This window comes from Oryzias latipes, chromosome 15 (genome assembly GCF_002234675.1).
Source record: "Oryzias latipes chromosome 15, ASM223467v1".
Classification (NCBI taxonomy): Eukaryota; Metazoa; Chordata; class Actinopteri; order Beloniformes; family Adrianichthyidae; genus Oryzias; species Oryzias latipes.
In genome coordinates, this window is record NC_019873.2 from 3,932,411 (window position 1) to 3,947,074 (window position 14,664).

Below are 14,664 nucleotides of genomic sequence, written 5' to 3' on the forward strand. Positions count from 1 at the left end.
ACTTTTTTTTATAAATTTAAGAAGAGACACTTTGTATGGAACTTTATTAGTAGTGCCTTTGTAACATTACAGAGCCGGTGTTGAGCTAGAAACCCCCCCCCACACACACACATACAGCAAAGAACAAAAAACTGTTCATCAATTGTTCAGAGAAATCACCAGGGGGGATAAAAACACAAAATAAAAATATTAAATTATCAAGCTGAGCAAAATGACACGTTTTAATCGCTTTTTTTTGTACTGGGGGAAATGGAATGACATTACAGACCAAAGGTTTGTACACCCCTCATTCAAATGAATGGAAAGGTGTGTCCAAACTTTTGGTCTGTACTGTAAATAAAATCTAATTTGGGCTAGTAAATCAACAAAATTGGGAGCTTTATTTCCAAATTTAGTCTTTTTGTGAATATAAGACTTGGTTAATAAAATCAGAAGATTTATTAAATAAATTGAGATGAAATTGTATTACCATAATTAACAAAACCAAATAAGATATTTTTCCAAGTTAAAGTAAAATGTGTATAAATTTCAGTTTTTATCAGGTTTGTTAATTTATCCCATAGTTTTTCCATGTATCCATATTTTCACGACCATAGGGCGCACCAGGTGTTAAGGCGCGGGCACGTTAACGCCCCTTTCGGACCCTCAGAGCCTCCAGAGGGGTTTGATAAAAGATCCAGTCTCTGTTCTTTAGAGGAAACCTTTTATTTATTTATTTTTGTACCGTTCTCCCTAAACTTTGGAAAAGACTTAATTATATCTATCGCTAATGAAATTCTATCGCTAATATCATTTTTTAATATAACACCTATAGTTTTTCTTTGTAAAATAATGGAATCATTTGCTTTTTATCTACTGGTCATCTTGTCTGGTGAGTCTAAAATGGGATTTTGGTCTCTGGAGTTGTGACTTCAAACTTAGAGCATCAAACCACAAAGAGCAAAATCCCTTTCATGGTTGTTGCTACCAGAAATGCTCTGCTGAGTGCGTTCTAGTATTTCTCTGCTGCTTTGTTCTACAAACATTTTTACAGCTTGGATTTAGTTGAACTTTGTATTAGAGCCAATTTATAAAGAAGAAGTTAACATAAAATAAATTATGTTAAATATATTACATCTTTCGAATGTTTGAAGAAATAAAAGCAGGGGAAAAATGGATTATAATCGAATTTTGAATAAAAAAAAATCCGAGATTTAATTTTTTGGCCATATCGCCCAGCTCTAGGTTTTACACATTTTCAGTCTGTTGGAACATGTAATCTTAAACATTAGCAATTCAAAATGAAAATGAGTCCACCAATGTGCATTTTCCACAGAGGGTCTGTTGACCTGCATGACATCTACTCTACTGGATCAGCTACGAATGACATCTTCTGATTATAGCGGAGATTTGGGAAATGTGTCAGTGAGAGAAAATGTTTAATGGGAGCTAAAGAACACAATTACAGTAGCTACATGGTTATGAAGCGAACCACTGGTTAGAAAAAAGACATTAGAGTAAAATTATCCTGCTTTTCACTCATTACAGCTTGACTATGGCTGTTTGGGTTTTTAATCCAGTGTTTTCCAACCTTCTGTGAGCCAAGGTTCCCCTTTTTTTTGAAAAAGATCACAAGGCCTTAACCAACCAAAACTGGAAATATAATGAGACTCTGTTGTCTGTATCAACAATATACAGTTATTCTTATCAGAATTTAAAAAAATCAAATAAGCAAAAAGAAAGAAGTACTTTATGATTTATCGTAAATGTTTTTTGACCAAATTGGGTGAAGTTGAATAAGTTCCTATGGCACACCTGATGATATCTCTGTAGTGTATTCTGTATTCTGTTCAGTCTTTATTCTGGAAAACATTTTATTTTGTAAAGTTGACCAAATGTGAGCAAAATGTGTTTAGAATTTAACATTTGTAGCTTAAGTAGGAGGGAAAGAACTTTTTACAAATCTGTCAGAATGAGTGATTTTTTTTTTTTTTTAAATATTTGTTTATTTATTATTTGTTTTTAGATAAAGCATCTCCACACTCTGGGTGTGGCATCACTTCAATGTCCGGCTAAAGTGAGCAAGAAGACGGTGCTGGTGGTGGAATCTGTGCTGACAGCACATTCTAACAAACTAACAGGTGAGGGCAGCATTTATCTCAGCAGATGTGGAGTTTAAAAGTCACATGTTCCAGCTGTGTTGAAGGAGTTTTCTTGTGTATTCCTTAATGCTGTTTTGGAAAAAAAAATCTAAAAGAAGAGATGGGTTTTCCATTATACAAAGAGGTCCTAAAAACAATTGGGAAACAAATCCCATATATGGTTTAAATTTTGTTGAATTTGAACAGATTGCCAGGATGATCTGCCAGCTTCACTGCCTCTGTCTCAGTTCAAAGTCAACGCTTTACCCCCCCGAATCAAAGCCCATGGAGTCTTAACTTTAGGTAAAGTCTTCTTCATAAGAACTGCATGCTGCTCTTCGTGTTTCCAATGTTTCATGTTGTGTTTGCGGTCTGTGTGGTTCAGGTAAGCTGTGCCTGCAGCAGGAGGAGCTCGTGCACAAGTATCTGCCAGTGTTTGCCAGAGAGCTGGAGGTCGGCAAAGAGGTTGCTGTGCGCAACAACATCGTGGTGGTCATGTGTGATCTCTGTGTTCGATACACCAACATTGTGGACCACTACATACCTAACATCTCTGCCTGTCTCCGGGACGATGAAGATGTCATCAGGGAGCAGACTCTGATCATGCTCACTAACCTGCTGCAGGTGGGGTTACCTTTGAAACAGTGCTACTCGCAGAGATATTGATATTTACATGAGTGCTTCTCCTGTTTGGTCTGAATTTCAATGAAAAATGTTAGTTTCCTTTGATGCTACTAAGAATGGGAAGAAACACAATTTTTCTACCGTAATTAACAAACATTGAGCATATCGGTGGCGGGTATTCCCACCATTTGCTGCAATGACAGCTCGACAGCGACATGCTCCTCACTAGACTCATGATGTTGTTCTGTGGCACTGCGCTCTTCTACAGGTGCTACATTCAGCTCTTCTCTTGAGGGTGCGGTCTGATCATAAAAAATAAAAATGCGTGGTCACTCCGCTGTGCTCAGCCGTTATGAGGAAAAAAATACAAAAAACAATCTTCACAAAGTGGGTCTTTAAACACAAGCATTTTAAATGTAATTTGGCATTATTGTAGAGCTTTGTTTGACATAAAGTTCTTCATGTTTACCAGTTTGTAAGTTGATCCTTTTCAACTCTTGATGCCGATATTGACAACGATTAAAAGTGACAGTGTAATAGAGTTAAATACAATGTGGTTGAGAGAGAAGGTGGGCGCACCAATCTTTTCTGCTGGTGCACCTAAAGTTAGGCGCACCTGTGCAACCGGTGCAAAAATGTAGTCTAGAGCCCTGCCAGTAGTTCTGTGTCTCGATCATTGACTGTTTAAGAGAACTGGACTGAGTGACCACTCCCCCTGGCAGTGTTGGATACATTACTTCTAAAAAGTAATTGATTACTTTACTTTAGAAACTGGATCAAAATAGTTATTAAATTACTTTACTCATTACTTATTTGAAAAATGAATTCACTACTTCTTACTTGACCAGACATGCAGTCGTGTGCAGCTTAGAGAGAAAAATCAGTAAGAAAGGGTGAATTGAAATAGAAAAAAAAACTCCCGGGAAGGAGTCAGCTCTTGTCTTTCACACCAAGGAGCCGACTTCAGAGTCGTTTTTAGACCCACACAATGTTGACATTGATGCCATAATGAAAAGGTTTTTCTTGTAGAATTATTTGGTTTGGGTCCCAAAAAGTCAGACGCTGAACACGTGTGGAAAACACACAATGAGGTGTGTCTATTACCCTGATACAGTTGTCTTCCGATTAGATTCCGATTTAGAGTTTGGCGTGATTTCCTCAACTTATTGTGAGTAATTTACATTCAAAGTTGTTATTACTCAAGCACCTTCTTCTCTGAAGCCAGTAAATAAAGATGGACACAAAACATGCAACTAAGATGTTGTAAATCTTTTGAATGTTTTCTGCAGATAAAAAAGCATGTTGCTTGTAACAGCTTGTTATAGTAGATGTACATCTAAAATGCTCTTGGGTTTACAGATGTTTTTCAGTGGCAATCTACTGGGAAATCTGTCAGAATGTCCTCAAATGTCTTTGCTCTTTTTAGGAGGAATTCGTTAAATGGAAGGGCTCGTTGTTCTTTCGCTTTATGGCGTCACTTGTTGACCCGGTCCCATCTGTTGCCAGGTATGTGACCTGTCAAGTGAGTGGAAGCTGCAGTGGGTGTGTGGAGTCCACAGTACACTTTTACCATTATTCATGTCTTATATTTCAGGAAAACACTGAAAAGCATGACATTTGTAATATGAGGACAGATATTAAAAATAGCTGTATTATAAATTTCCATTATAAACGAAAAGAAACACGTATTCTATCTGAGAAATATCACACCTTAGAGTATGAAGAGATTGAGACAAGATCCTGTGATGTTTGAGAACATAAGTCAAAAAATGACAGACCAGCATGTTAAAGAGAAGGAAAAAAAACTGGATTTCTGGGAGAAGTCTGGATAAAAAGTGTTTAAGATTCAGTGGGGGACTTGGTGTACCTGTTTCTCATCTACAAGTAAAATGAAGTATTGTGTTCTTTAAAGACTTTACAAGGAAGAGGTAAATGGACCGTAAGAAGAGGTCCAGAGTCTAAAAATACTACGGGGAGTTTTGTTCACAGCCAGGAACAATATTTTACCTGCTGCCTAACATGTTTTATACCATGGTCCAGGTGAATTCTCAATTCTGATTGGCTGCTGGGTGTGCGTTAAAAAGTGATGATACTCTGTGATGATGTACGCCTAAAAAAGAAGTTCTGGTCACATAGCTTAAATGTTCTGTATCACTGCGCTGGCTTCTTTGACAATATTTTTAGCTTCATCATTTGGACAAAAACCAGCGTCTGATGCTTTATTCAACCCATCGTGGCGATTAGAAAATACGTACATCTTTCCTTTGCGCGCTGCACCACGCAACACATAGTTCGCTGCTTGTGACAGAAGCGATCCAAACCAAAAAATAACAAGAATAAAGTACTAAGAACTGATTAAATTTTTTTTTGGGGTATGTGACCATGGTATAAGCGGGCCAACGAAGTGTGCATTATAGAAATTACTTTATATAATGCACACTTCGTCAACCATTAACCCTTACATAATGGATACTTCCTCCTTAATGATGCATCACATGACAGATTTGGGTTTGTAAAGCTAGTACTGGCAAATGGTCTGACTTCTCAGAACAGACAAAACCCTTTGAGATTGTAAAGATGAAGCAGATGTTCATGCAGAGCCTTCAGTCATCAGCAAATCTTTCTGTAACAAAACAAGTTTCACTCAGATGAACCATTGTATTTTCATTACATATTCACTTCATGATTAACCAGAATGTTCCTGTTGTTATTTTTTAGCTTGTGTGAATACTGCCTCGTCCACCTGCTGCTCAAGAAGAACCCCGAAATGTTCAGTCAGCACTTTATTGAGTGCATCTTCCACTTTAACTCCTACCACAAGCACAAGTCCTACAACAAATTCCCTCAAAGTGAGAGGTAGGGTATTCTCACGTCCACATAAAAAGAGCGTATTATTGTGCGTGTAAACTAAGGATGTGAACGTTGGGTCATAACTCTGAAGGTGATTTGAAGTGTTCTTGTAAATCTGCATAGAGAAAAAGTTCGCTTCTCCCTGAAAGGAGCACAGCACCATGAGAAGCGCTTTCGGATCTATCGCTTCCTTTTGGAGCACTTCACAGATGCACAGCGCTTCAACACCACCAACAAGATCAACCAGACGGTTTTAGGTCAGCACGCCTGTTATCCTGAACACCAAAGGGAGCGGTTGTCCATTGGCGTCTTCTTGAGGAGCAGCAGTCACAGTGTCTTTACTTTTTTCCGTCCCAGCATCCTTTGCTGATGAGGACCTGCCTCTGGATGCAGATGGTGCCGAGATTTTATCAGAGACATTTAAAATCTTGAGCCTGAAGGAAATGAAACTTCAGGCTGTAACTGCTGGCGGGACTGCAGGAGAAGAAATAGAGGAGGAGAACATGGCCAAGGCTGTTCTGCAGGCCGCACAGAAGAAAGTGCTGTCACAGGTACGCAGCTCTGGGCAGAAGGCTTTCAAAAGGTCTAGAAGGGGAAATGAAAAAGCCTGTTGATGAATTCCTTTTCCTTCTCAACATCCAATAATCCCAAAACAAGTTTCATTGTACTGTACTGTTAAGAACGTCTAAGTACTCTTAGAGGTATCAATTTGATTACGGTACTTTTTTGTTCAGAATTACATTTGAGATAACCTGATTCATATTATCTTTTTTATTTTGTTTCAAAGGTCCAGAAGAAGGCTTTCATTGAGAACACAATTCCTCTAGTCATCAGCTTAAAGAACTTGCTAGAGCAGAGAAGATCTCCTGTTCTCAAAGACCTCATGGCCTACCTTCAGGTGAGACCAGTACTGGGGAAAGAAAAAACTAGACTCTTTTCATTTGTAGAACTTGCAAGAAGTCAAACTTGACATGTAGGATAAAATGGGACATTACAGTACAGAGCAGAAAAATAATTATATAGTAAAAAAGTAATAGAAGCAATAGGTAACATGTAATTGCATGAAATTTGAACACATGTATTTAACATGCAACACATGTTGTTTTTTGACTCACTCCAATGGTAAGGTGTTTTCTTTTTCTAACATGTTCTTGTGGCATTCTTCTAAGGATGGAGGTCATATATTAAAGGGCCTATATATACCATGCCAAATCAATCTTTGAGCGTACACAAACATCCACTTTCTCCATGGAGCCAGCAGTTCTCTGCTAAAACGTTTTCCTTTTAAATGCACAATATGCACATCCATCTTTGCAAAAGGTTGGATGTTTGTTTTTGTGGGAGAAACGCAGACACGCTGTCGAGGCCAGCTCTAGGATGGTGTCATGAAATGAGCGTCACACTGAGAGAACGGCGGAGCCTAAAATATGGAGTCATTTCTCCTTCGGGTTGGAAAAAAAGTTTGAGAAAATAACTCATAGTTCATAAAGAGCTTCACTCCAAAGGTCCCACCCACAACTCAGAGGCAAGTTTCCAATGAAGTCTGCAGAAACTCTGTCCTAGAAAACAAAGATGTTTGATTTGGGCTCAAATCCCAATGAAAGGCTCACTGGAAACTCTATGAAAGTAGATCAAAAGATGACGGAAGTGCTGAAGTGGGACTTTGTTCTGTTCAGCCTTATTGACTCCCGCATTGATTATTGTAACTCTCTTTTCTGCGGCTGTTGTGTGGAGGGAGGCGATCATCCTCTGATTCCAAGGCTCCAGAAGTGTCCTTGAGCAAGACACTCACATCCACATAGCTGGTAGTTAGAGTTCAGCAGCAGTGCTCAGTGTGTGCATGGGTGAATGTGACTGTAAAGCACTTTAATCACGGTAGAAAAGTGTTATAGAAGCATCCACCATTTATCATTTTTGCTTGGTCTTCCTCAGAAAATCCTCTAGTTGAGAACTCGAGCTGCTTTGATCTTCACCAAAACCCCATTGTAGAAGCTAATCTTTGTTTCTTTTCCTTCCTTTCTATTTCTTAAGTTTGAATCTAACTTTAAAGGCTTCACTTCTCCAGGATCCTGAAGACTCTTCTCAGCATAAAAATGTTTGGAAGATTATTATTAAGCAATGAGATGTTTAAATGTGTTAAAGCTTTGTGATTAAAGACTCTTGTACCATATGAATATTTCATTGTGTTCTGGTGATGCAAGTTTGCGTTGAATCAGCAGAATCTTCTAGATGCTGGTTGGACCCATTTTTAAAGCCTGACTTTTGATATGGAACAGACTGCTCTACAGTCTATTTTCCTTAGTTATTTTGTTACACATGTTTTTCTGTTTGCATCTACACAATCTCATTTTAATGTTCAGGTTATTTGTCTCCTGTAGAGCCAGACCGGGAATGTTCAGCCTTTTGCGTCTCTAAATCTAGTATTTCTATGTATTTTTGTCGAGCCTCTCTGTGGCAGAACAGCGATTTATTCATGTAATTTCCCACAGGTGATGATGCAGGAATACCGCAATGAGGTGAAGGAGTTTTTCTCTGGAGATGAGCAACTGGCTGCTGAAGTGGAATTTGCTCTGAAAACAGCAGAAAAGGAAAAGAAGATGCAGGAACAGATGGAGAACTGCACCCTGAGCGAAGGAGCAGAAGCACAAACTGCACAGGTCAGACTTTATCTCACACAAGAACCAGACGACCAGTGAGGGCAGAGCTCCATCGGTACATTGCTCCCTTGTTCATCGCAGGGATGTGTTCTAAAAATAGCCCATGATAACCGAAATCCACAAAGTAGGATAACAGATGTTTCAAGGCTGTAAAACTCCTCACTACACACTTTTTTTCTCAGACAGGCATGAACATTTTAACTCTTTTCTCTTGCTTAAACTCTCCCAGTTCAAACCTTCATGGAACAAAAAGTCCATTACTGTAGAATGAAAATAAAGATGTGTTAATGTAGGAAACTGAAGACATTCTGGACAGGAGACACGAACCAGAGACCGACTGACGAGGTTTACAGCCAATCGGGTGGAGTATTGCAGTGCAACATCTGAGATTGCAATCTTTATACATTTAATGTATGTAGTACAAATCAATATTGTTCTAAAGTTAATTTTCAGAGTAAAGTGTCACTAAAGCTTCTCATTTTCAAAGTAAAAGTATCGAGTGTTTTATGTTGGTTAAAAAAAGCCACCAGTTCAGTTGGCAAACATGATTTAAATGTACCTGTATATGAAAAATAATATTATAAAAAATGTACATTGAAAAATAAAATAAACCATGATGAATATAGAATTATACCAAAAAAAAATGATCAATTTCCTCTAAAGATGAAAATAAGTCGGTTTCTTTCTAAAAGAACTGGAATTTCTATTGAGGTGTTGCCGTGTCTTCATTTGCTGTCTTCTCGTCATCAATCTACTGGAACTGAAGTCAGCAGATCTTTGGAGAAGATTTTCAGGATTTGCTCTAAAATGATCCAAAACAAGAGGGATGGTTTAGTTTAAGGCTGAAGTCAACCAGGAAGTTGACAGAAAAAAAGTCTGAATGTCATTGTTTAAAGTTTACATACTTTAAAATATACTTTTTCTTTTCAAATCTTTGAGTTTTTATCTGTTTTGTTGGTTTTGTGCTCCTGTTCTAAATCAAGGTATCAGAGATGTGATTAAATACATGTTAGTTTAATTTGAATTCATTTTGTTAAAAGACATGCATACAGCAACCAGTCAGATTTATGGTTGGATATGTGAATCGTTGATCTTGATTGGTGAATTCAATAGAAACGTAAAATGACTCTAAAAAACTCTGTGATCCAGTGAGACGCTAAGGATGGACTACCATCTATCAGGGAGACCACTGGAACACACGTTTGTTGTAAAAGACCCGTGACTCATTGAAGTAAAACAGTTTTTCATGTCTAGAATTTCTCCAGAAAACTGAAGATGTTTGTAGAGACAAGGTTGTTTTTGGGGGTTCTGCTCTATTGTTGCCCCATGACCCGGTGGAAAGACTGAAGAGCTGAAATGAAGGGGGACCAACGAGACTCTGATTATAGATTATAACACAGACCAAGCCATTTGATTGATCGTTTTCTCTCTGTGGTCTGAGCTTCAGTAAACACAACAGCTTGTTAAATATATTCATGATTCAGATTTTTGTTACTAAACTTTCCTTCAACACATTAGCAGCAGCTTTAATCTCTAGCATGAGGGACTCAAACTCTGAACTAAACCATCTCATCAACCATGTTGTTCAGACTGACAGAACTGCAGGTTTAGCACCAGGCTCTTCGTGTTCTTGCTGCTGTCATTGACAGGAGCTTCAGCGCTAAACTGATAATGACTCAAATCAAATACAAAGAGAAGAAACTTGCAAAGCAGCCATGATTGGTTTCTTCATTTCATGAAGTATTAACAGAAAAGTGAGACACCAAAAACTTTTTGTCATTATTTGTTTTAAAATGAGCTTTAAGTTTAGCATTCATAAAAAAAGGAGAAAATCTTGAGTTTAAGTAAGTGTAGAGTGTAAGTGTGTGATAATTCCTGTGTATTTCGGTGTAATCCAGTCAAATGGGGGAATTGATGCAATGGATTGCATTTAGCAAATAAAACGGAACCTAAGAAAGATTTGTAAAAAAACAAAACACCTCAGGCCTGAAGGAGACATTTGTCTGTTATTTTCTTGTAACTGCTGTGTCTGTCAGTTCCTGACTTTGTGTTGTGTTGTGTTTTCCCGTCAGGGTTCAGTCCACAGCTCCCCCATAAAGCAGAGCCGCATTCTGACCTTTAACTTCACCACGCCTCAGCCGCCTCGTCCACACCCACAGATGCCCAGACGACCTATGACTGACTTGTAAGTCCCCAGAGTCCTCTACATTTTTAAATTGAAATAATCAGTCATCTGTTTTGTTTGAGAAAGTAATTGTTGACTTGACTGCTTTGTCAGCATTGAATATTGTTCTGTGCTCATTTGTGAGCAATTGTGTGTTTCCTCAGGCGTGTGAGCAGATCTAGACCAGGAGAGCACAGCAGCTCCAAATCAATTGCCCTGGAAAGAACAGGTATGATTTGTGCATCAAATGTAAGGGAGGTCCAGACCATTTAATGCTGATCCTAAACGTTAAAAGCAAAATGCATTGACAGACAGCACAGAAAAACCCTTACACCAAGATTATTCATCTGGAACAGTTTTTAATATGATTATCAGGGTTTAATGTGAGACTGTGGCTCCTGTAAGCGTCTCCATTAACTTTAGTTCTGCAGTGACTGTAGACTTTGACTGTTTCATGTCACTTTGATTGCAGGGAGGCTTAGCGAAGCTCTGAAAGATCGAGCCTTCAGCACACCCAAAGGTAAGAGCACTCCAGCCTTTTCCATGTATATTCCAGGTTATGGTTCAACCCAGAAAAGTATACATTTAAGGTGGTTTACTTTTAACTAGATGTCAAGGTTATTTCTGAAAATACGCTGCAAAATATCTTTGCTCGGATCAAAGATCACATTAGAATTGAACTGTGTACATGGACCCAGTTTACATACGGCACACTTTTTATCGGAACAATCATTTCGACTTGTGGAGAACTCTGTAAAATACCGGAAACGGTCATAGAAGAAGAAATGGGGAGTTCCCTTGTAAACAAATAGAGCTACGGCATAGGGTGAGATGATCTTCTAAATATGCTTTTACTATTGTTATGATTATTATTAAGTGCCAGTTTGCTTATAATTTTCTAAATCTGTGCGGCCAGTGCTTCATTCTTGGTCAAACGCACCTGGAAGAAGGGTTAAGATTACTCAATCCATTTAGTCATGTAGACATGGTCCAGACGATCTGCTGCAGTTCAAATCAGCATCAGAGCAGAGAAGAAAGGTGATTTAAGGGACTTTGAACGTGGTTGTTGGTTCCAGACGGGCTGGTCTGAGGATTCCAGAAACTGTTGATCTACTGGGATTTTCACCCACAACCATCTCTAGGGTTTTCAGAGAATGGTCTGAAAAAGAGAAAATATCCAGTGAGCAGCAGTTCTGTGTGCAGAAATGCCTTGTTGATGCCAGAGGTCATAGGTCAGACTGGTTCCAGCTGATAGAAAGACAACAGGAACTCAAAGAACCACAGGTTCCAACCGACGTCTGCAAAGCTCTATGAGGAAAGTTTGCAGAACCTTAGTGAATCTGTGACACCAAGGATTTAAGCAGTTTTGAAGACAGAATGGGTCCAACCCGGTACTAGCAAGGTGGACCTAATGAAGTGGCCGATGGGTGTCGTCTGCTCATTTCCAAGCACCAGTCTTGAAAAATAGACCTAATAAAAAAAAACGAAAAAAAAAAATGACAAATACGGCTAATATACCAAAAATACAGACATTAATGCTGAGACTGAAAAGCAGGTGTGAACTGAAAGGTCTAAAGAAAACTGAGATGATCAGTGTGCCTCACATGTTTTCATTGTTTACATTTTGGTTTTGTTCTTGCTGATTTCTAGGCACAAACGTGCAGATAACATTTAACGAAGGCCTCAGTGCAATCTACAGTGAACAGGGATCAAGTAAGATACTTTTCCTCTAAATCATCAAATTTATCTGTGGATATATAGACAAAGGAAACTTCTTTGATATCCATTTTAGTCATTCAAGTCGTTTGTTTACTGCGTCCTCACAGCCCTCAATGGAGAGGCCAGTGTCCTTCACATGAGGCCAAATGAACAGAAGTAAGTTCACAGCTTTGATTTATTGTTATGGACTTTTTTTTATTGTCTTTCCTTTTGTTTTTATATCTTTACTACTCTGACTATGATGACCTGTTTAAAAGGGACTTTATAAATAAAAGGTAATGCAGTGTTCTTTTGCTATAGCGTAGTTCACCTTTTGCAGTTTCTGTTTTTTCCGATTTTTTTATTTTTTAACCTGTGTTTTGTGTCCTGATTGGTTGTTGAATCTTTCAATCTCCTCGGTTCCCTGTTTGGTAACGCTTTCTTTTACAGTGAAGTACTTACAGTGTACTTAAGTTGAATTTACATGGTACTTATTGTGTAACTACTGGGTACTTTCAGGGTATTTACATGGTACATTTCATAGGACTTACTGGGTACTTACATGGTACTTCTTTTGTGTCTAGTCTGTACTTGCAAATACTGCGTATTTATGTGGTACTATTTGGTTCATACCTATGTGGTAAATACTGGGTATTTATGATATACTTACTGGGTATTTACATGTTGTGCAAAGGTGTTCTGTGTGGTACTTACCACATGTGAGAACAAGGTAAGTACAAATAAAGTACCTTGACCTTTAGGTCTGCACTCGTATGTTTCATGGTATTTTACCCCAGAAACTACCTCTTAAGTACAATGAAACTGGACTGTAAAAGAAAGTCAGCCCTATTTCCACTCTATTACTTGGTACTTTCAGTAGTAAATACTGGGAATGTTCACGTATTACCTCCCCGTACAGTGTACATACACACTCGGTCTTCTGACCTTACCAAAGGAGACAATGCTAACTTGTTGGTAAAGGTGAAGTAACTGCATTGTAAAAACATATTCTGGCCTGATTACTTCTTGTAACGTGGAAAATTTAAAGAGAAACAAGACAGCAGTGAAAACAACAATCTTTAATATGATACACTTCTGCAGCATACAAAGTGTCATCACAATGAAATTTGTTTTAGGTTCTCAACAAAACAGTAAAAAGGAGCATTCCAAAGAACAGATTTTTTTTCATATTATTTATATTTTCTTCCAGAGTTTTGTGTTGTTCCAGGAATGATTCACACTCCTTTGCATAGCTCATGAGTTTGTCACCCACCGTGAAAACAGGAAATGAGCCCAGATCCTCACCTTTTCCAGCCAGTCATTTCTGCAATAGTTGCAGTCAAATCTATTGTATTTTTGTCTATATTACACTGGTGACATGTGGGATCGTGCTTTTTTTGTCCGTCAAAATTCTTTCAGTAGTTTGGTAACGATGGAGGACTTCTTCAGGGTTTTTAACTGAGAGAAAAATCACAATACAAGCTCAAATGAACATTGTCCTTTCTTCCGAATCAGTTACTTGGTATTTAAAAAAATAAATGTGCTATGTGAACATATTTGGCCCAATGTAATGTGGTGCAATTGTTATACTCCATCAGAGGAGAATAGTTTGATCAAAATCCCTTTTTTGGAAGCATTTTCCTACAGAAAATGACTGTTTACTCCAAAGGTATGAGAAAAGGAGAGCTTCGCCTCTTGAGAATAAAAATGAATGTTCAAAGACAAAATACAACCCTGCAAAGATTACTTTCATAAAAATGTTTTTTTTGTGGTCCTAATAATTGTTTTGTCTTTTCTCTTGTGGCTTTATTAAGACTTGTTGGTAACAAATACAAACAAATATTTATGAAAGTATTGCTAATAACGTGAAGTTGTTTTGGTTTAACTTTTGTTTTGCTGGCTTTTCTTTCAGTGATGCTGGTCCAACATTATGGAACGTTCAGTCTCCTTTGCGCCAGAAGAAAAGAGCTTCCAAAATGTAGCTGTCTGACAGTGTCATGTGTTTATTTCAGTTTTTTGTTTTGTGTCAACTGTACTGTAATTCCTGTATTCTTTATTTCAACATTTTTTTTTCTCACTTTCTAGTGATATTGACCTTTTCCTTTCTTACTTGTGAGTTCCTGACTGCTGCGTTTTGTTTAACAAAGTGCTTCATAATGAAGTGACTTTGACTTTTACTAAGAGATTTTCTCAAATGCAAGAAGGGGGAAAAAACCTGCAACAATTCTCTAAGAATAAAAATGATCTCAATAATTTTACATTATGTTGGTTGTTTGTGTGTGTGTGTGTGTGTGTGTGTGTGCGCAAGTTGTACTACTTAAAATTAGATGTCTGTAATGTTAATAGATGGATGCACCGCAGCTGCACGCGGTGGAAGCTAACCCAGCTAGCCAGGTTGTTACTTGTTAGATCCACATTACACATACATTAGACAGAAACTTGGCACCAACAGGATAACTGCTAGACTGAATTAAGCAACCCCCCCCCTTTATAGCCATCAGATATCCAGGACTTCAGGGAAAGGAGGTGGTTTGGCAGTAATATCATAGTG

At 38.1% G+C, this 14,664-nt stretch overlaps 1 protein-coding gene across 2 annotated transcripts in view; it reads left to right on the plus strand.

Moving 5' to 3' along the window:
- ncapd3 (non-SMC condensin II complex subunit D3) overlaps nucleotides 1-14,376 on the plus strand; it is a 34,842-nt gene extending 20,466 nt beyond the window's left edge. The window contains exons 21-35 of one of the 2 annotated variants that reach the window (XM_011484054.2): nucleotides 2,006-2,120; nucleotides 2,328-2,423; nucleotides 2,506-2,744; nucleotides 4,171-4,250; nucleotides 5,463-5,600; nucleotides 5,718-5,851; nucleotides 5,952-6,145; nucleotides 6,382-6,492; nucleotides 8,084-8,251; nucleotides 10,324-10,436; nucleotides 10,580-10,644; nucleotides 10,888-10,935; nucleotides 12,066-12,128; nucleotides 12,242-12,290; nucleotides 14,026-14,376. In XM_011484054.2, coding sequence (XP_011482356.1) covers nucleotides 2,006-2,120; nucleotides 2,328-2,423; nucleotides 2,506-2,744; nucleotides 4,171-4,250; nucleotides 5,463-5,600; nucleotides 5,718-5,851; nucleotides 5,952-6,145; nucleotides 6,382-6,492; nucleotides 8,084-8,251; nucleotides 10,324-10,436; nucleotides 10,580-10,644; nucleotides 10,888-10,935; nucleotides 12,066-12,128; nucleotides 12,242-12,290; nucleotides 14,026-14,095 — 1,683 coding nt within the window. In that variant the 3' untranslated portion in view covers nucleotides 14,096-14,376. Of the gene's footprint in view, nucleotides 1-2,005; nucleotides 2,121-2,327; nucleotides 2,424-2,505; nucleotides 2,745-4,170; nucleotides 4,251-5,462; nucleotides 5,601-5,717; nucleotides 5,852-5,951; nucleotides 6,146-6,381; nucleotides 6,493-8,083; nucleotides 8,252-10,323; nucleotides 10,437-10,579; nucleotides 10,645-10,887; nucleotides 10,936-12,065; nucleotides 12,129-12,207; nucleotides 12,291-14,025 lie in introns of both variants that reach the window. The other variant, XM_020709275.1, reaches the window with a different exon arrangement.
- The last annotated feature ends 288 nt before the right edge of the window (nucleotides 14,377-14,664 follow it).